The 19,708-nt window shown below is 48.3% G+C and overlaps 11 protein-coding genes and 1 non-coding gene across 12 annotated transcripts; 4 read left to right on the top strand and 8 right to left on the bottom strand.

Moving 5' to 3' along the window:
- Nucleotides 1-26: 26 nt before the first annotated feature.
- POJ06DRAFT_235788 (major facilitator superfamily domain-containing protein) lies at nt 27-1,936 on the bottom strand (the record flags this gene model as incomplete). The annotated part of the gene is made up of 5 exons (XM_056185855.1): nt 27-548; nt 594-1,226; nt 1,280-1,462; nt 1,518-1,602; nt 1,653-1,936. 5 exons carry the CDS (start codon nt 1,934-1,936, stop codon nt 27-29), a joined length of 1,707 nt encoding a protein of 568 aa, XP_056046289.1.
- A 513-nt stretch (nt 1,937-2,449) lies between these two features.
- POJ06DRAFT_245777 (uncharacterized protein) lies at nt 2,450-4,080 on the bottom strand. Its single transcript, XM_056186700.1, has 3 exons — nt 3,824-4,080; nt 3,181-3,755; nt 2,450-3,130 (listed from the first exon to the last, which is right to left on the bottom strand). The coding sequence occupies exons 1-3, from the start codon at nt 4,026-4,028 to the stop codon at nt 2,906-2,908; spliced, it is 1,005 nt and encodes a 334-aa protein (XP_056046288.1). The 5' UTR covers nt 4,029-4,080; the 3' UTR covers nt 2,450-2,905.
- A 1,842-nt stretch (nt 4,081-5,922) lies between these two features.
- On the bottom strand, nt 5,923-6,004 carry POJ06DRAFT_t14. Its single transcript has one exon. It is a non-coding gene; the product is annotated as a tRNA-Ser (tRNA).
- Nucleotides 6,005-6,593: 589 nt separating this feature from the next.
- On the top strand, nt 6,594-7,414 carry POJ06DRAFT_192564 (uncharacterized protein; the record flags this gene model as incomplete). The annotated part of the gene is made up of 5 exons (XM_056184884.1): nt 6,594-6,634; nt 6,696-6,717; nt 6,782-6,810; nt 6,866-6,997; nt 7,066-7,414. Coding segments are annotated over 5 exons (573 nt in total), but the record flags the coding sequence as incomplete, so codon positions are not given.
- Nucleotides 7,415-7,657: 243 nt separating this feature from the next.
- Nucleotides 7,658-8,620, bottom strand: POJ06DRAFT_265698 (Pre-mRNA splicing Prp18-interacting factor-domain-containing protein; the record flags this gene model as incomplete). Its single annotated transcript, XM_056189098.1, has 1 exon — nt 7,658-8,620. The coding sequence occupies one exon, from the start codon at nt 8,618-8,620 to the stop codon at nt 7,658-7,660; it is 963 nt and encodes a 320-aa protein (XP_056046286.1).
- A 388-nt stretch (nt 8,621-9,008) lies between these two features.
- POJ06DRAFT_235784 (ribosomal protein L21e-domain-containing protein) lies at nt 9,009-9,675 on the top strand (the record flags this gene model as incomplete). Its single annotated transcript, XM_056185854.1, has 3 exons — nt 9,009-9,019; nt 9,135-9,200; nt 9,270-9,675. 3 exons carry the CDS (start codon nt 9,009-9,011, stop codon nt 9,673-9,675), a joined length of 483 nt encoding a protein of 160 aa, XP_056046285.1.
- Nucleotides 9,676-9,827: 152 nt separating this feature from the next.
- On the bottom strand, nt 9,828-11,148 carry POJ06DRAFT_56737 (Ca2+ regulator and membrane fusion protein Fig1-domain-containing protein). The gene is made up of 5 exons (XM_056191223.1): nt 10,888-11,148; nt 10,776-10,841; nt 10,538-10,723; nt 10,335-10,482; nt 9,828-10,283 (listed from the first exon to the last, which is right to left on the bottom strand). The coding sequence occupies exons 1-5, from the start codon at nt 10,913-10,915 to the stop codon at nt 9,980-9,982; spliced, it is 732 nt and encodes a 243-aa protein (XP_056046284.1). The 5' UTR covers nt 10,916-11,148; the 3' UTR covers nt 9,828-9,979.
- Nucleotides 10,781-11,298, bottom strand: POJ06DRAFT_56752 (uncharacterized protein). The gene is made up of 2 exons (XM_056191224.1): nt 10,888-11,298; nt 10,781-10,841 (listed from the first exon to the last, which is right to left on the bottom strand). Exon 1 carries the CDS (start codon nt 11,213-11,215, stop codon nt 10,964-10,966), a length of 252 nt encoding a protein of 83 aa, XP_056046283.1. The 5' UTR covers nt 11,216-11,298; the 3' UTR covers nt 10,781-10,841; nt 10,888-10,963.
- A 264-nt stretch (nt 11,299-11,562) lies between these two features.
- POJ06DRAFT_287949 (uncharacterized protein) lies at nt 11,563-13,480 on the top strand. The gene has a single exon (XM_056190280.1). It carries the CDS (start codon nt 11,763-11,765, stop codon nt 13,314-13,316), a length of 1,554 nt encoding a protein of 517 aa, XP_056046282.1. The 5' UTR covers nt 11,563-11,762; the 3' UTR covers nt 13,317-13,480.
- POJ06DRAFT_245761 (uncharacterized protein) lies at nt 13,245-14,517 on the bottom strand. Its single transcript, XM_056186699.1, has 2 exons — nt 14,160-14,517; nt 13,245-14,097 (listed from the first exon to the last, which is right to left on the bottom strand). The coding sequence occupies exons 1-2, from the start codon at nt 14,219-14,221 to the stop codon at nt 13,644-13,646; spliced, it is 516 nt and encodes a 171-aa protein (XP_056046281.1). The 5' UTR covers nt 14,222-14,517; the 3' UTR covers nt 13,245-13,643.
- A 2,434-nt stretch (nt 14,518-16,951) lies between these two features.
- On the top strand, nt 16,952-19,207 carry POJ06DRAFT_56709 (uncharacterized protein). The gene is made up of 2 exons (XM_056191222.1): nt 16,952-17,212; nt 17,266-19,207. The coding sequence occupies exons 1-2, from the start codon at nt 17,116-17,118 to the stop codon at nt 18,873-18,875; spliced, it is 1,707 nt and encodes a 568-aa protein (XP_056046280.1). The 5' UTR covers nt 16,952-17,115; the 3' UTR covers nt 18,876-19,207.
- On the bottom strand, nt 19,078-19,635 carry POJ06DRAFT_245756 (uncharacterized protein). Its single transcript, XM_056186698.1, has one exon. The coding sequence runs from the start codon at nt 19,541-19,543 to the stop codon at nt 19,223-19,225; it is 321 nt and encodes a 106-aa protein (XP_056046279.1). The 5' UTR covers nt 19,544-19,635; the 3' UTR covers nt 19,078-19,222.
- Nucleotides 19,636-19,708: the final 73 nt, after the last annotated feature.

Below are 19,708 nucleotides of genomic sequence, written 5' to 3'. Positions count from 1 at the left end.
GCCAAAACAAGCCAAAACATAAGATATTACAGATCAGTGTGTGATTCTTGTCTGCGTTCCTTGGCACTGGCTAGATCCCCAAGCTCGCTCTCTTCATTCTCCACGCTTCCGACAAAAAATTCATTTGCACTATGACCAACAGAAATTTGCGGCAAACATTCGTCGTGAAGGACAGGTAATCCAAAACGGTTCAACACCAGTTTCCGCTGCTTCAATTCCCGCTTCGCCATATACCAAAAATACACGACCGCCCAAAACTCCACAAAGATAATCACGGTCGTGACTTTATACCCGAACTTGTATTCCGGTGCCTGATCGGTCGGGAACAGAGCCAGCGGGAGGCCGGCTTTAATGCCAGATCCGAGCGCACCGCCTACGGCGGGGAGGATACCTCTGAGCTCGGCGTCGTCTTGGAAGACTTCTTGGATCCAGGTTGTTAGCAGTGCCCAAGTCGGTTCGCCGGCCATGGGGAGGAAAAAGGCTGTCATTTTGAGCCAGAACGGGACATTCCAGATAGCGAGAAGCAAGCTGCTCAAAAAGCGGAAGAACTACGATCGTTAGTACCCTTGCATCGTAGGTAGACACGAACGTACAATCGCGATCAGGAGCCAGGGACAGCGCTTTCCGGTAAGATCAGACAAGTTGGCGAGAGTGTATGCCGAGACAAGACCGAGCGCAAAACCACCCGTGGGAATCAGATTGACTTGCTCAACAGTGTAAAATTCCAGACTCTTGAGCCACAAATTGAAATAACTGTATGTCGAAGAAATCGCGAACATGACAAACGGGAAGACATAACCGTATGGTCTCCACGTTTTGGCCCATCCCCAAACTCGGCCCCATGTGAGCTTGCGGGGTGGTTTGCGGCCGGCCTCAGCCATGCGGGCGACGGCATATTTGCGGTGGTGGACACCGAGCCAAAAGGCACGAGTTGTAGTGGGGAAGTCCGGGATACAAAAATAGCCGAAAATGGCGAGAGGGATGCCGATGATGCCGTCGATGAGGAAGAGCCAGCGCCAGCCTGAGAGGCCGTATTTGCCATGAAGGGTTGCGTAGACGAGCGCTTGAAGATATCCTGCTAGCATATTGGCGATCGTGTACGAGCCATCATACAGCGAGAGACGTTTGGCGAGTTCCTCTGGAAGGTACCAGCTTCCGAGAACCATCGAGAACCCGGGATACGCAACGGCCTGAGCCATGCCAATAAAAAAACGAAATACGTAGACCTATATCGCAGTCAGCTCCGGGTTTCCGCCCCCTCAGTGTGTGGTATATTCACATCTCTGGCACATTTGGACGATGCCATCCCCATAACCAAAAGTGACCAAGCGATTTCGCACGAAGGCAACCAAATCGACGGTCGAATCCTAATCAAAATAAACTGCGACGGAATCGCGCCTACAAGGCCACCGAGATCAAACGTCATGCTGAACAAATTGCGTTCCTGTTGGTTAAGTGCGAGCTGAGGGTAGTTTCAGTTGGCTCTAGTCTATGAACCAGTAAGATGTCATGCGTACCTCCTCTTTCATACCGCTCACGAACGCATTGCTGATATTCCCGGAGTCAAGAGTTTTGATGATAAATGACACCATCGAATAGAGCCTGGAAGTTATTTACAAGCACTCACTATGATAAGAATAGGCACAACTTACAGCAGGTACAAGTCCAATCGCTGAACAAACGCGCGCTCGTTTGGGGGCTTCTTGAATGTATCCCAAAACCGACCCATAAATATCTGGTACTTTGACGGAGAAAAATGAACGTCTTCGAGTAATATCGGATCGCGCCGAGGGACAACATGAGCCTGGCCTCCCACCGTCGAGACGTACTTCTCAACGTAGTCATGCGGTAGTGTGACTGACACGATTGAGCCTGCGTCACTCGGACTGCCTTGAGGAATACGTGGTTCTTTACCATGCCCAAGTTGTAACTCCATTTCGTCCCATTGCCTATGCGGGGATAGATTCACGCTAGCCAATGCCACGTCGCGTAATATCTGCGTTTAAGATGAGAAAAGAACTCACCATCAACGGAAAAAGATTCGCTAATTTGGTTCGACAGAACAAGGAAGAACAGGCGCCTTAGCAGATATCGCAGCGGCATCATAAGACAACAGAAACAAGGACACAAGAACAAGAACAAGAAGCAACGCCAGGACCCACGTCAGTCGAACCACCCCGCAGATCATAGCGGGCAGCCGAAAATAGTTGGCGTTTAAATTATCAGCAAGCAAAGTATGGATGTGCGATAGTACTTTGGCTTGTGCGTTGCCGCTGATATAGCCCGACTGTCGAAAGCGTAAACAATGTAGGTACCAAAAATGCAGAGGCCCAATGGTGCAAACCTAAAGCCTTATGAGTAGCTGATGCCTGGTAGGTTGCAGTTTACCTTCGCATTAGAAACGCGGAAGGTACGCTAGGTAATCATCGTAGAATATACAGAAAGTTCTTGGGCGCTATTTTGCATTAATAATTTGTTCCACAGACTAAAGTACGTTCCACACGAACTCAATCGTCCCACGTCATAGAGTCATCTTTTCTCACATAACACTATGAAACTAAAAACAAAATACTAATTTCGAAATATTATGTATATAACTAATCATGCAACATCGAATTTTAACCACAGCGACGTAAACAGCATGCACGATATACAACATTCTACTATGATTATAGCAAGAGGAAAGGAAACGAGCATAACAAACATATTGCTCAATAAATACTAATCAATTCCATGGTTAAGACAAAGGTATTACACAAAGCCAAATACAAGTCAAATACGATAGCATACAAGAACCAAGACGAAAAGCACCGAATGAAATACTCAACCGATTTAATCGATGCACGTCGAGCATAGAGAAAGCTCGAATCCAAAGCAAGAACGCCCTCTATCGCAAATACCTGGCCTACAAATGGATAGCCTCATAAAAGTAGATGATTGCAAAGACAAGGAAGGCTGCGCCGCCGCCGAGTGTGATTGTCCGCAGGCTGATTTTGGACGCAAGGAATTTGCCGCCGAGGACAGCCGCGAGGGTGCAGAGACCATGACCGGCGATGGCGCCAATGATAACGAACAAGTAGTCCTGGCCGGCGGCCATTGCAATAGTCGCGATCTGGGATCGGTCTCCCCACTGCGTTGAGTTAGCATGAGCGAATCGGGTTGTCGATAGATTGTACTCACCTCTCCCAGAAAAGTCATGACAAAAGTTTGAATCCACACAGGGCTGAGGAAAAGACTGAAAAGATTCCAAAGCCCGTCCAGCTTGCCCTTCTTCACAGCCTTGACGGAGCCGGACTCGAGCGAGCCAGACTGGGACTCGAAATCTTTGGCCTCGAGCTCGGTCTCGACCTCTTGCATTTCCTCCTCGACACCGGCATTTTTGTCCATGTGAAGGCCCTCATTGATGAGTTTGACACCAAAAACGACGAAGAGCACGGCGGCAAGGAAAGATGTATACTTCTTTGGGATCAGCTGCGGAACAGCGTGACCGAGCAGAGCTGACAGGACGGTCATGACCGCCAGCGAAGCAAAGGCTCCGGTAAAGACGGTGGTGCGAGGATGCTTCATAGCCATGATGGCGGCGATGAGGAAGGTTTTGTCACCGATCTCGGAGAATATGATCATCATGAAGGCCATAGCAAACGAGCGATAGTTCTCGACAATGGGGTCAGGCAACGTACCAAGCGCCTGAGCGACAGTGGGAGCACGCTCCATGTCCTCCGAGGAGCCCGATGCAGGGAGATCTTCAGAGGAGACTGTAATGGGTTAGCTATGCGAGCGAACAGACAAGAGTAGGAGCAACAGAGAATAAAAAAAGGCGTACCGAGTTCACCCATGGCACGATCGTCAGTACTGAGCTCTGTGCGCGCTAGAGGAGACCCTTCAGAGCCCTCGACAGAGGGCATGCGCTCAGTAGCAACTACCTCTTCAGCGCGGCGGACCAAACTCCCCGCGGCCGACGCAGGTGCTAGAAGCACAAGCAATAAAGCCACAATAGCAACAGCTGATAGTATAGGAAAACGCATCATTAATTGTGCCGTATATGATACTGATGGTTGGATTACCAATACAGTTGCTAACAAGGCGAGCGAAGCAACATTTCTTGAGTCTGCAGCAGCGCGGCTCACGGGAACTGGTCGACCGCCCCAACCTGCCACACCGCCACACTCTGCCGCATGGGGCGGTGCCAAACCTACAACATGTGGCTGAGGACACGGGTTGTTCCCGCAGCGATCGACTGGCCAGCTCATGTTCCGTCCTCGAACTCTGCCCAATCCACCGCGATCGTTAAGCTAGTGGTAATTAAGTTGCTATGTTTAATAGCGCTAGCTCTTTACCGGGGCCAAGATGCCTCGTCGAGGCTTATTTGGTCCAAACATCGGGACCGCCTTTTTCATATAGCCTTCCTGCGCATGCCCTAGTCCCACCGTTATCAGATTGATATTGATATGAATACGTGGCGATTAATGATAATGTACTGCTTGCAGCATGGCCTGGCGTCGAGAATCACGTGCTCATGTACCTGTCCATGCTACTTCTGCATGCTACCGCCCAGCGAATACTCTACTTGCTGAATCTCTCATTCGATAAACTGTCGTCCATGTTCAAGTCACATTGGGTATCCGCTTGCTATCCGTTCCTACGGACTACAGAACTAGTAAAACTCGAAAGCAAGAAGATCTACTCCCTCAGTGGGAAATCCGATAGGACTGCGAATCTGGTATGGTGCATCCAGGTTAGTCCCGTAACCCTAACCCTGTCGGCCATATTTTCCGATTTTTTTCCAAATGTGCGAACCTTAATTTACTAGGCACGAGAGTCATATGCATGTACATCAATTTCTCAATATGAAGCAACCAAAAACAAAAGAAACAATGAAATCTTTCAACACGTAATATTATCTCATACTGTATAAACGTCCCACTCGTTTCCTATCTTACATATGACACACACAAGTTTCGCTAATTGACATCGATTTCTATTCTCTCCGGTAGCCTGCGATGTGACTTGTATTTCTTAACCGCAAACGTAGCAGCCTTACCATCAAGGTCCTGCGTGTAGGCGTGGATATAGCGCCAGGCCATGCGAGCAAAGTGGCGGACACGCTGGACAATTAAATGTCGATATGTAGGGTGATTATTAGATGACGCGTTCTGTGTTGTTTTTGAGTTGTCAAAGGGCGTCTTGTACATAAGTAGCCCCGACGCAGCGAGTTTCTAACTTACCTAAAACGAAAATTCACTTAGCCTAATTAGGAACGTAGGGTAATGCACTAATAAGGTAGGGTAATATTTCCGCGGCCATAAATTTCATTTTCCCATGGTTAAGGACCAACATACCCCAGAAGTTTACTGGGGTACCACATTATCAAATTTCTAGTGAAAAACAAAAACCTACCGTAATATGTATTAGACAACAAATTGACATTTTACGGCAGCTTCAGCCTCAAAAACGCAAGGGTGGTGATGCTATTACACGGTGGCCATGGGCGGGTATATTGTCGGGACTAACCTGGATGCACCATAATAGACTCCAATCTCGCACCGCCACTAACAAGCCGCACCATCTGCGGCGGAGTGTTGTGGCTAGTGATGCGTGACCGACAGGAAGTCGCGCTATGACTGGCTGGATCGTTCGGAAATGGTTATTTCAAGCTGGCATTCTTCCAATGAGTGCCCTTCATTTTCAGAAAGTCCTATCGTTGTTGCCAGTAGTCAGGACAGAATACTAATAAACTTCGTATGAACCGCCGTTACAGTGACAGTGCCCGAGGGTTGTCCTGACAAAGTTCTATGCGATCTCCCAAAACTCAGCATGATCGTAGTTTGCTCACTGTAAATTATCGCTCAAACAACATCAACAGCGACTTTGCTAAAAGGGAAACATAAAAAAAAATTTCTATGTAAATTAAAACAGAAATTACGACGCCAGCAGGACTCGAACCTGCGCTCCCATAGGGAAAGAGATTTCTAATCTCTCGCCTTAACCGCTCGGCCATAGCGCCTTATTCAAAGCTATCACAAAAAAAGGATTTTCTTGGCTCACCGCCCTGACCCTGCCCTAACCCTGCCCTAACCCTGTACTTTACATATTTCTTCTCGGTTATTTTGCATTAAATAACAGTAGAGAGTTTAAACAAAACGCCCTTACCTCTAAATTAATTCTTTGTATCACTAACATATTATTTTATGTAGCAACGTCTCATATAGAATTGCTAGATCTAGCTCGTACTTATTGTATCGTTATTATATGGTATGCTAAGGGTTGACAATTCCTGCAAGTTTGGCAAAGTAGGGCTCGAAGAAGCAGTCACGCACCACTCGTATTGTCAACGAGTATATTTGTAGGGCAATGGCCCGGCGCCAAACCGTACCCACAACAACCTACCGGCTCGACACGTCTCACGAATTTTGGAGTAGCACGCCTCTTTCGTCGTCACCTCGGTACAACGCCTTTGTTAAGTCGTCAGTAATATAATACAAGATGCCTCGTACGTGTCCAGCTTTGTTTGTTTGATTTGGGATGACTGGATTGTTTGCATTAGGTGTTTGGGTTGGTTGTTGCGAATTGACGTTAACGATTGATTGGTAGGCGCTCCATCCACTTACTCGAAAACTTACCAGGTTCCCAAGCGGTATGTGGCATTGATGAGGGTGAAGGGATAATTGATAATTTCGATGCTAACGTTGTCATAGTCCTTATGAACTTGCCCGTTTGGTAATTACAAATTGGTTAAATTGACGTTGTGGGCGTAACGTTGATACTTACATTTAATTAACAGGACTCGGAGCTTAAGCTTGCTGGTGAATAGTATGTCCGGTTTTAATTACCGAATTCGAGATCAATGTAACTGACAAGTCTGCAGCGGTTTGAAGAACAAGCGAGAGATCTACAGAATCGGTTATCAGTTGTCCAAGATCCGTCGAGCTGCCCGAGATTTGTTGACGAGAGATGAGAAGGACCCCAAGCGTTTGTTCGAGGGTAACGCCCTTATTCGGTACGTGCGTTGTTATTATTTGAAATTGAAGATCAAAACATCGTGTGACGAAGCTAACAATATCTTAGCCGTCTTGTCCGTGTCGGTGTCTTGAGCGAGGACAAAATGCGTCTCGATTACGTGTTGGCCTTGAAGATTGAAGATTTCTTGGAGCGGAGATTGCAGACTCAGGTATTCAAGTTAGGTTTGGCCAAGAGCATTCACCATGCCCGTGTTTTGATCAGACAAAGACACGTCCGCGTCGGCAAGCAGATCGTCAACGTTCCTTCCTTCATGGTCCGCCTCGACTCGCAGAAGCACATTGATTTTGCTCTTACCTCGCCCTATGGTGGTGGCCGTCCGGGTCGTGTCCAGCGAAAGCGCCAGGCCGACAAGAGCGGTGGTGATGATGAGGAAGCCGAGGAGGATGAGGAGTAAACAATTGTACATTTGGTGTCTTTAGGATGTAGGGTTGATATGAATTCATCTTGTAATTTTTACTCTTCGGGTACAAGTGTTTAGTAATTTTGCACAATATGAAAAGTTCACTGCTTAGAATAGGCGGTGTCGCCGAGACACGCACAGGTTTAGATTTTATCTCTGATGGGCGAAAGTTCCTTGACAAATGCAATTCTTATATAGCAATGACCAGAATATCCTGCAATCTATTTTTGGCCTGTACTAGCCGTACTTTTCCAGCAACTGCTTTTTGAGCCTCTCGCTCTTTTCTCTAGATTCTTCTTCGAATTTCCTCTTTGCAAGCGCACCTTCAGTAGGATTCGCTTGTATGTGCACATTGGCACCTTTCTCGGCCGCTTCCCACGCGAATCGTTTCAAGCTTTCGAATTCTTCTGCTTCGCCGCTCTGCCTGACGAAATCGTCTTCCGAAGCTAACAAGCTGTCTTTGTCATTCTTCATTGTTCTACTCTTTGGATTATACTCCTCTCCACTCGAGTCGAGATTCTTCAAATATTTCGCCGCGTCTTCGCGGATACGAAGCGTCCTCGTGCTCATTCTCGCGTCAGAGTCATATCCTTGTCCTGGCACATTCGCTGCCTCCGTATCGTAATGATCGCCATCTTCGCCCTTCTCGTCTTCCTTCTCCTTCCGTAGTTGCTCCAGTTTCTGATACTCCTCAATTACTTTCATGTGCTCACTTGCATCATACCCATTCCACCGATCCCGTTTGCTGTCCCACGTCATGTTCACATCCTGGATCAATTCATCCGCCTGGATATCTTTGCCAGAATACTTCGCCCCAACCTTTCTTGGCCGCTCCATGCAGTCTTTGGCCTTATGTGTCATAGCCCCGCAATTCTCACAAGCGCCCTTCCTATACTTTGTCGCCGCTGGTCCAGCCTTTATTCCGCGCTTATACCATGTAGTTTCGGCACTTAAACTCTCGGCCGTGTCCTTCCGTTGGTGACGAAGTGAGACTTCGCCACTGTTATCGACATACCACGGCGCTTTGGAGATAAACTGCGGGATGTATGGGTTTATCTCTTTGCCGTCTGAGTCACGCTCGATGGGAAGTTCCTTCCCTTTTACCCGTCGGGAGGAGAGCGGTGTTGTGGCGGGGTCGTCTTTGGAGGTTGCGGAGGGGTTGAATGTTTTGAATTGGAACTCTGCGTCTTTGTCTGTCATTTCATTGAGTCTTTATCAGCCGTAATATTAAATACGTTGAAACAATCGAGACAATGGAAAATTTCGGGAAAAAAAGTATTGGAAAATGTGAATATACCCGTGAGATGACCCTTGTATTAGACTGAGATGACGGCGGGTCAATGGCTTCGAGCTGTACCGAGCCCGAACCCTATAGGGTCTCGCGTCGCGCGGCTTGAATATCTATGAACCTTAAACTTACTAGTTTAGGGTTACACCCTAAACTGAGATGTCAAATGACTTCCGTGACTGCTTGTTAGCAAATGCCGTGAACACCACCAGCTCGCTGAGGATGTCCAAAGCTTACAGGTTGATACTTGTTGAACTGTTCCGACTGCCTTGCCATACGTAATTCAGCAACACAGCAAAGATGGGTCACAGGTATGTTCACAACCGAATTCTCGAGAGCTCGATTGTCAAATTATGGAGTCTTTACATTTGAATAAGGCGAAATTGGGTTGTATGTGTGGAGGATCGCGCGCTAACGAGATAATAGTCACGGTTACAGATCTGGCACTCGCTATGCCTTCGCTCGCGATTACAAGAAACATGGGATCATTTCGTAAGTTCCTGATTCATAGAAAGAACCACTGCCGGCATGAAAGTAAGAGATGGACTAATGTGGAAATAGTATGACCACTTACCTCAAGACCTACAAGGTCGGAGACATCGTCGACATTAAGGCCAACGGTGCCGTCCAGAAGGGCATGCCGCACAAGTACTACCACGGCAAGACCGGCATTGTCTACAATGTGACTAAGTCCTCAGTCGGTGTGATCATCTACAAGGTCGTTGGCAACCGCTACCTCGAGAAACGCATCAACCTCCGTGTCGAGCATGTCAAACATTCAAAGTGCCGTGAGGAGTTTGTCAACCGTGTCAAGGAGAATGCTGCCCGGAAACAGGAGGCGAAAGCAAAAGGCGAGAAAGTTTTCCTTAAGCGACAGCCTGTCATGCCTCGGGAGGCTCATGTCGTTTCCTCAGAGGGAAATGCCCCGGTCACTCTTGCGCCGGTTGCGTACGAGACTTACATTTAAACGTTCTATGTGTATATTTGTGTTCTGCGGGTTCGTTGGATGGATATGAGCGAAAAGTATCATTTGTCTATACATCATTATAATGTAGTGGTTCAACGGTTCGTATGCATAACTAATCGGTCAACTCTGAACTCCACAACATTCTACAGTTCGTTAAAAGAAACCATCCCGTCGTAATATCGGCGTCAAAGCTTCTGCGTTACCCTATCCAAGCTGCTACATGTATCACACGTCCATTGGTTTGTTCTATTCTAAACTGATCCTCCAAGCACTAAATCATGGCTGGCTCCCTCTGCTGTTACATCTACCCAGAGTGCAAAGCGTTAATCGCAACAAAGAAATACACACCAATAACAGTCAACGTCAACAACCCGAACGAGAACCACCCCAAAATCATAGCCGTGATACCAACACCCGTGAATACCGTCCCGTTCGCAAGATTCGTCGCCACAGTCGCGGCGGCAACGGATGCCGTGTGTTGCCATAGCACCGATATCAGCACGAGTATTGCAGACAGGAAGCATATGCCGACGCACACTGTTTTCAGGAGCGGCGGGTACGGGAGGATTAACACGAAACCTATGAACGAAAGAGCGGCGGCGATGATACTGTCAAACAAAATTAGTAGCTCTTGGACCAGAGTCTTGGCCATGACGTACAGGAGATATGGGAAGACTATTTTCTCGCGAAAGGTCTGCGCGACGTGGAGCAGATTAATCGGATCCTCGTACGCGTACAGATTCTGTGCCAACGACGTCGCGTTTTGCGAGCAGAGCCACGCACCTGGAGCAGAACGTAGACAAACCGCTATCCGACTCAAGATCAGTTTATTCTGTCATAAATTAAACGAGAACAGACATACCGAAATACCCTATTCGGACTTCAAGCTGTGTTTGCCCGACGATATCGCCCAGTAATACGCTCGCATCGGGGTTAACCACAGTGTCGCCCGTAACTTGGTAAACCGTGCCGCCATTGTAGCCGACATTCAGTAAGTATATCCTCGGCATAACGCTGAATGACGATGAACATCCTGCTAGTAGGAGAGCTTCCAACGGTTAGTGAGTTGTAAGTAGTGTAGGTGGAGACGGAGATTATACACATCAGAATTATTGAGACGATCAGTAAGAGGAGGAAGACGTGGCGTGGTCGCACAAATGTGAGACCTGACCTTTGTTAGAAATTGCTTCAACAGGTAATACGTAGACGTACTTAGGAACTCGACTTTGAGAATCGTCATAATGAGGACGCCTCGAGTGGACTAGTTAGCCCTCGAGAACTAGCGAATTCAGATCGAGCCTCTATGACAGAAGTAAGCGCCGTAAGGGCGGGCTACCAGGCAATGGATTGCTGTGATGGTAGAACAAAGTCGTAAGCAAGCCGTTGTAAGCAAACCTAGAGTTGACGGTGTCCAGGGTCTGAGGACGGTTGGAGAAAGAGCAAACGGCGGATAGGGCGATAGACACGTGAATATGTCAACAGAGTATCCGGGTGTCGCCAGTGCGAGGCGAGAAGCCACGAGTACTGCTGATTCTCTCATAATATCAGAAAAAGAATAGTGATTGGTTTGTGTAGGCCAGCGACTCGACTGGGAAGTGACAGGGGTATGGCGTGTACCAGAACGTATGTTTGTTGACAGTTCGCGGCCTCATTCAGCAGTTCACGCGTCATCGACGCGTTTCCAGACTCACATGGTAAACTGTTCTTCACCTACACAGATCAACACAGATCAATTTTAAACCCACGTTCCAAGACAATTTCTGATTTATGCTGTGGCTGTTGATTAAACAAAAGTATGGTGGCGACAGTGCGGTAATACTGACCGTTGAAGTGGATTCTGAATGCGCTGGCAAGTACGATCAACGTTCTACGACCATCCTCAACGACGTTTCAAATCGGACCAGGTCCACACCACCAAGGGCACTATAATCGTTTACATCACCATATGTTCCTCTCCATGTAACTTTTTATCCATCTTTTTTTCCGGCAACATATTGTTTTCTGTTGCCAATATATCAGTTTTACGAACCGACTAATATCCCGTTTACCATAGGGAAACGATACGATTCCATTTACCATTCGAAGAAATGGAAGTCTCAAAAGCAATAACTCGACTGCAACCACCTACTACTGATGCGGTTATTTCACTTGCATTGGATGGTATAGCGCAACTTGCGACAGCAATCGCCACGAAGGCCGACAGGCCGCCTGTCAGTGTTTCTGAAAAACTAGGACTGGAAATAGAGAAGATTGGCACACTAGCAGTTGCAAATGTCAATGCACTTCCACCTGCAGGGGAGCTCGAAATCGCGAAGGATATTGCTACGAAAGTAGTGCAGACCCGTGCCGAAACAGCCCATGTTTCCCTTGCCGCCGCGTTAGAAGGAACGCTGAACGATAACACAGATGGAAATTCTAAACTAGGTCTGTCAACAGCATCCGCTTCTGCATCACTAAAGCGCAAGCACGCGCAGACAATGTTTTCCATCGTCAAACATCGTCGGAGAACAGGTACCTCGCCACGCAGACCAATTCTTCAATGTCCTACAAGCCTGCCGATCGAGAGCAGGGCACCGGAGAGCTTGAAGCGCAAGCGAGAATTCGAGTTTGAAGAGAGCTCACTGCAAGGTCAACCGCTGAAAAGACGGGCTGGTAGTGAGCAATGGCTAGTTGTTCATCTTCAGGGAATTACCGATACGAACAAGTCGCCTACACTTGAACGAAAATCACGAGCGAGTGCACAGCGGAACAAATACCTTACTGCGGGACACCCGAATGCAGGAAGTGACGCTGACGACGAGTCTAGCGAATGCGAAACGAGTCCGAGTCCTGTCAAATCGAAATCAGGGGACAAAACCGACGGTACGGCGGTAGGCGGTAAGCCATCTGCTGGCCGCGTCCTGGCAATTCCGGTTTTTGACGCAACGCAAACGAAACTCGATACCACGAACATCGCGGAACTCGTACCCCCTGTTGTAGCCACTCTCAGCACGACTCCGAACGGTACAGCGCCCGCGACGACAGTCGTCGACCCAAACGAAAGTTTGAGAGGAGTCTCGCCCGACAATACCAAAAAAGGGAGAAAATTGGCGGATATGCTGTTATCGATGGATATCCTTACCACACCGGAGCTGACGACTACCTCGTCTTCTTCCGGCACTGAGTCCGGATCCAGCCCGGACGGGTCTCCTGCTCATAAGGTTGCAGAACATTGTGGGATCAAAGATGTAGAAGACGTATCGCCGCCTCCGGCATACACGTCATCTCCTGGAGATTATCTCAAGACTACTATTGGGCGGGCCGTCAATGATAGTGCGATTATGAAGGAGGATTCTCCGAGGATCCTAACCAGTATTCTCTCAGCTAACAAAACGCAGTGCATTGCCGGCGCCGAGCAATTGTTCGATCCGCCACCTTCCATCAAATCATCAACACCAGCGATTGCTGGCAATATCTTATCACCGCTTACAGAAGCATTTCAAGGATTACAGCTGAATTGTAATACATTCGACACAGCTGGCAATGAAGAGCTATTGGACTATACAGATACGCAAGTCACGGTGACTTTTCCGGTGCGTTTTAGACCTGCTTCTGTGCATATTAAAGAGAGACATGATGGAGATTCTGCTATTCTTTTTTGATACCTTCCCATGCTAGTACTTTTCTCTCTATTGCTTTTTTTTACATTTGGGTGACCTTGAATTGGTTGGTATCGCCGGGCACTCGAATTAGCTTCTGAAATGATACTTGATAGTATAATGGGACCAACGTTCTACAACCGCCAATCTATATGCATCCCAGCGCCAAGTTGCAGCTTGCGCGTGGTAGCATCCCATTTTCTGTCTAGTCCAATCTCCCGACCTGCTGTTTCCGTTCTTCTCTTCGCAGTCGAGGACGCAAACATGATCTATACACAAAAATTATTTTATAGAGACATCTCATCACACAACGCACTAAGACGCAATCACTCACTCAAACCCTTTAACCATCGCCTCTGCCAACACAATGCCATACAAGGCCGTGACAAAAAAAGTGCCCAAGTTCACAATCGTGCTAATCCCATGCACAATGCCAAACTCTTTATTCAACTTCTTCATATCCTCACTAGCTTCCTCGTCGTAATACTTTTTTCCCTCCTTCACCTCCTGTGCCTTTCGGCGATTCATAATCTTAACGGTCAAGGGGCCGATATACGCCAAATTTGCGAGCCCCGTCACGGCGGTTATAAGAAGCGACGAGAGCGAGAGTTTGTCATTTGTGATTGAGAAAGGGGCCGTGAGGAGTAGGAATCCGGGGATAGCCGTTTGCATGGCAAAGTACGGCGGGAAGATCTTGACTTGCAAGGCGGAGAAGTGCTGGCGTGGAAGCGCCCGGAAAGCGGTGATGCCGACAAAGAAGGATTGGTAAACCGTCGAGCCGAAGCTGGTTGTATTAGGATAAAGGTAATGCAATGGTTCTTGATGGTTTTAATGAAGAAGACTTACAGGATCGAGTAAGCGAACAAATGGTACGGAGCGGTTGTGGAAAGCGCGGACAAGAGAGGCATTGTAATTAGTGACGATGTAATGTAATATTACAAGCTCTGATTTCAACTACGGTGCTGTTGCCGAATATCGATGACGAGATTGAGGAGTGAGCAGACGAGAGTGCCGGTTATCAGATGTCGAGCGACTATGGTGCATGCAGTTTAGTCCCGCAACTGTACTCGGCAGAATGCAAGGCATAATAACTCCGCCATATTTGCCATTATCAATTGATATTGAAAATGGGGTGTTGAGGAGGTGGTCAACTAATAGTTATACTATTTGTTTGCTATCATTTTACAAATTGACAAAATTGTACTATAATAAAATTTTGGGTACATGGGACCTTAACTACTGGAAAATAAGATTATGGCCGCCGAGTGATATTTCCCAATTAGGCAAATATCCAGTTCTACAGTCAGAAACGGCTTGCCGCGCGACATCAACAAATCATATGGTGGCCTATGTGGTTAGTTGCGACAGTCGTACCGTGCCATTAAGATACAGCTTTACTCATGCTTGCAGTTATAAGGGTAATATTAAGACGGCATGCTAACTAACTGTATTTAAAAATGAAGATCGTGCTATATTTTTTGCTTCCATTTTCGAAATCGAGAATTGATATAATGCTACTTCAGTGAAAATCGAGTGGTCGAGCTTACCTTCTTTGATGAATTACCCTTCGTTTTTAATTAGGCTGGCTGATTGGGCGCCTAATGAGGAAATTGTCTACGACTCGGAGTAGAAGCGCCTTGCGACAACTCGCAATCCAACCAGATCGATAACCAGCACAAATTTCGATGGCTCGCCCGAGTAAGGAGTCTATAGAGCGCGAAGTATATAATAAGTAGACCGACTCAACCTAGTTACATACCAGCCCTTTAGGAGTATGTTTGTGGTCGCGATGGATCAATCCACCCCAGGTACATAATTTCATGCCGGCTTCAAACCGTACGCATTGTTTCTGGCAACTGTTTGGGGCATCGCTGAATCCCTTGTAATTGTACAAACCCGGCCTTGGGACTGGGACCTTCGCCGACGGGCTGCTTTCTGTACATCGTCAAAACATCTTCGTTTGACCCTCGTAAAAACCATATCGTACGACGTGGACTGGTGGTGAGGAGTAGATTGACGGTAGATTGCATGTTAGAAGCTGATTAGAAGAAGCCGATGGCGTGGACTGGCGAATTGTTGTATGGTAGCAAAATAAACAAACCTAAGTGAGACTTTTCATACGCACTCGCAACCGAGCCGGTGGTGGTGGTTAGGGCAACTTTCAAGGAGGAAAACTCAAAACCAAAATCAGTTTTCTTTGCGCCTTCAAAATTAAATTTTCGCCGATGATTTTTGTCGGCCGTTTAAGACGTCCCGTGTAACCCTGGGCTTATCGAACCGACGATCTGGTTAGGGTTGCATCGAAGAGAGATTGCGAGCCGGACATTATTACGGCACAATTCATGCATGCGGTTGGATTAAATGAACTTGACAGTGCACCCAATCCGTGGCCGGCCAACAAGTGCGACATATTTTATGCTAAAGTGTTTTTGTGAGTTAGGCGTCGAGGAATCAAGGGACTCGCGGGAAGCCGTAGGACATGGACACGTCAGACAAGATCAGGGAATTGCTGCAATGCATCTTCAGATATTTTGGCGATATGACGATGAAAGTTAGTGTATCGGCAGTCACAAGTCGTGACTCTATTTGATGCAACAATGATCTACTAGTCAGGAACATATACCAGCTAAACTGCGATAGAGATAATGCTAGGACCAAATAGCGATCGACAAACACAATCTATTCAGCGCCCCCGCTGCGGGGAGCGGACTAGTAACCGTGTTTCAGTTATGCTTAGTTCGTCAACTCCAGTCGGCCGGCGAGGTTATTGATATATAATTGGACGTAGTTACTGCTAGTCACTCATGCCTACCGTATCGCAGTCTCCAAGCCAATGACTAAAATTAGGCGTGAGCGATGGCAAAACAGCCTCAGCGCGTTTCCGGAAGCCGCTGTTTGCCTTTCTGGGGAATGGGACGGACAGATGCGGTATAAGCGACACCGCGGCTGGTGCACCGCAGCCGAAAGTGGAAGGGACCGGCCGATGCACTGGGCAAGTTAGCCAGAATAGGCAAGGTAATAGGATGGCCAGGCAAGGGCGGTTGAAAGAGCCCAACGAACAACGTGACGGATTCACAACTCACAGCAACAAACCTCCCGTCGGAGATTATTTCTGGCTGTTTGTTGTCGAGGCGACAAAGACATTGGTACTTACTTGATCGTCTCCACAAAGTGCTTTTTAGTTAGGTTAGACTTTTGAATCTTGTCGCTGCGGGATTATTCCGGGTGTAAAAGTACGACCGCATGCCCTAATCCAGAACATCAACACGCCGAAAGCAGCCGTGTGTTGTGCTCCAGCATTGAGACCGACTTGCCCCTTGGCCGCGCTGTTTCATTGCTGTTTTATTGCGTTCCGCCTCGTGGAAGTGGACATTGACCCGGGGTTCATTTTATCGACTTGCCTTGCCATCCGCACCGCTCATACTGTGCCTTCGCCTGCTCCCGATACGATTATACAGGTCTATGCTACCTAAATCTTGATTTTGTCGCTCTTTTGGCTAGTGAGACGCCGTCGCATGAGGAATTTCTACATACCAGTCACTCCTCCTCAGTTCTACAACGTACGCTGTCTACTTTGTGCACACCTACATATCGCGACCGCCTTATTCGATTCTATAAGCGCTCCATTAAGTCGATATCTTTAGTCATCTTTATTGCTGCTTTGTAGGTTCGCATCACACACATCAGTTGACTTCTATCACCTGGCGCTACATGACCTAGCATCGTCCGTCTATACTCACATCTGGCACTGCACGGCAGCCCACTGCTCAATTGAGCCTACATTCGTTACATTGGTCTGAATATGCCGGCTTTGTTCCATTCGCGGAAGAAGCGTACGCCGCCGGCCTCGCGGTCAGCTGCCATCGCGGTCTTTGGCGAGTCTGCCTTTAATTTAATCGGTGCGTTTATTCGCAAGTCGAACTAATATTCAACATACTGATATGGCATGTAGACGAGGACACTCTGTCGCCAGAGGAATCGTCGACCCTTGACTCGGACGCGTGGATGCTAGCTTACACAAATTCTGTCCACCCGTATCCGGACTCGAAACGCCTGACTGCTGCGACTGCCCGGTCCGTTCTCGACTCCTACCACCTGCAGCAGCCCCGAACGCAGCCGCAGTCGACCGTGACCGCCTCGCGATTTGCGTCACTTCGTAGGCTCTCGTCGCAGTTCACGCTCGAGCAGCCGCGTTCGTTTACTGGGTCGGCCACCAGTCTGAGCAGCGACGCCGGCAGCAAGCTACGCGGTATTCAGCACGCGGCGACAGCGCCCTCTGAGTCAGGTTCAGGTTCCTACTTTGGCCCGGGTCCGACAGTCGCAGCCGGCGAACGTGGCCAGCTATCGCGCACGCGCTCAACCCTAGCCCTAGCAGGTGACGGTGGTCATCACTCTCCCTCACACACACAATCTCATGCCCATCTCAGGCCCTCACGATTACGGCATTCTGCAACGGCCCCTCTCCCGAGAGCAGGATCTGCGTCGTCAACCGCATCGTCCACATCATCGTCGTCCTCCGCGTCGCCGCATATTCGGCGTGCAAATCCACAAGGTCGTGCCGATCAAAAATCAAAGTCCAATCTTGCGCCGTCCCGATCGTCATTCACACCGATCCCCGAATCACCGCGGTACTTGCGATACGGCAATCATCGTACGTCCGCCGCCGGTGCAGCAAACAATAGGACAGCGCCTACACGGCCGTCCGGACTTGACTCTGCAGCTCATGTGTCTGTGAACGATATGACGACCGAATCGTCCCCTTCTGAGTCGAGTGAGCGTCCCCGCGAGCGTTCGTCGTCTGGCTCGTCGTCGTCGTCGTCATACGCTGATGTTGCAGAGGACCGGGGACCTGCTGCTGCGGTAACAGCAAGCGACGCGGGATCCACCGGCACAGCATCGTTCTCGTCGCCTTTCGGCTCTCCTGTTCCGTCATCGCCCCGTGTATCTTCACCTGCTTCATCCATGATATTCGAGCGACAAGTTCAGGACCCAGTTCTAACAGCGTCCGACGTGCCAAGCCACCACCATAGCGAGAACCTAATCCCACCAGTACTGGCCGCATCGTGCGAGGCCTTGACGGACGAGTCCGTCGATCCCGATGAAGTCGAAGTCGTATCCGTTGCGCGCCCCTACTCCAACTCCATCCACAGAACTAATTCGTCCGTATCACTAGCATCACTAGCGTCAATGGCTCCATCATTCCAGCCTGTGTCCTCTAAATCGTCCTCTTTAACTTCGCCATCAAGTGCTCCACCACCTACGTCCGGCAGCAGCACCCACAGACTGAGTTTCTACACGTATGCAGACGTCGTGCATGATGCCCTGGCGCCGGCAGACGAGAATTTGCCGCAATCATTATCCCAAGACCTCGCGTCCCAGGACGGAAAGGCATCACGTCCAGTACTCTCACTCACGGCGACCGATATGACCGGAGAAGCCAACCCTGCATCCCCGGTTTTGTCTGACTCGGCCTCGGTGAACAGCCAACAACACTTTGTGACCGTGACAACGCTAGGCGAGGCAATACGACGGAACCAAGATGAAATCACAAACAGCGCGTAACTACATTTCATATTCACGCACATGGAAAATTCTCGATTAGCCAGTGTACTGAGTGATCACAACTCACTAAAAGCTGGTTTTGGTTATGCATATTCTGTTATATAGGCTCTACGGGCTAATTAGTTTCATGGTATTATTTGGCTTGGTACAGAGATATGTAATTTATGGTACTGTTTTGAGTTTACAGCAATACTTAATTAATCTTGTAATCCCCTGTTTTCGTAACACTTGGATAGTCCATCGTATCTGATCATATCATACACATCTCCTACTGCAAGCCCATAATATACAGTGATACAGACCGAGTTCGCACGAACCCAGTCTCATTTACTATACACGCTATGTAATCAGACTTCATACCCTTTTCCAGTCAGCTTTTCCCGTCCAGCTGTATTACGGCTCCGTACGCGCTGTCCAACACTCGCGTCCTCATCTTCATCTTCCTCGCGCAGGGCAGAGCGGATAGAACTACTCGTGCCTTCCGCGAGTTTAAACTTCACGAAGCTTGTATCCTCGCTCTTGTTGTCCTCATCTTCGGTCTTCAATTTGCGGGCACGAGATGGTGCCGGCTTTTGGAATTTGTAGCTGCCGACGCCGTTGAGGACCGGCAAAAAGATGACGAGCAGGAGAAGAGCGGCGGCGAAGAGTATGAATATTATTGCATTCATTTTCTTTGCGTAAAGAAATACCGGATTAATAATTCAAAGTAGCGAATGCCGATGGCGATCGTTGACCATTGTGAAAGAAAGGTGTAACGAAGACGATGAGTTTAACAAAGAATTACGAACAAATTCGTATCACAAGATATGACGTCGCCAGTTGTGTGTGGTGCC

This window comes from Lipomyces tetrasporus (assembly GCF_029532465.1).
Source record: "Lipomyces tetrasporus strain NRRL Y-64009 chromosome Unknown POJ06scaffold_2, whole genome shotgun sequence".
NCBI lineage: Eukaryota > Fungi > Ascomycota > Lipomycetes > Lipomycetales > Lipomycetaceae > Lipomyces > Lipomyces tetrasporus.
Note: the sequence above shows the minus strand (reverse complement) of the source record. Positions and strands in the feature narration are given on the sequence as shown.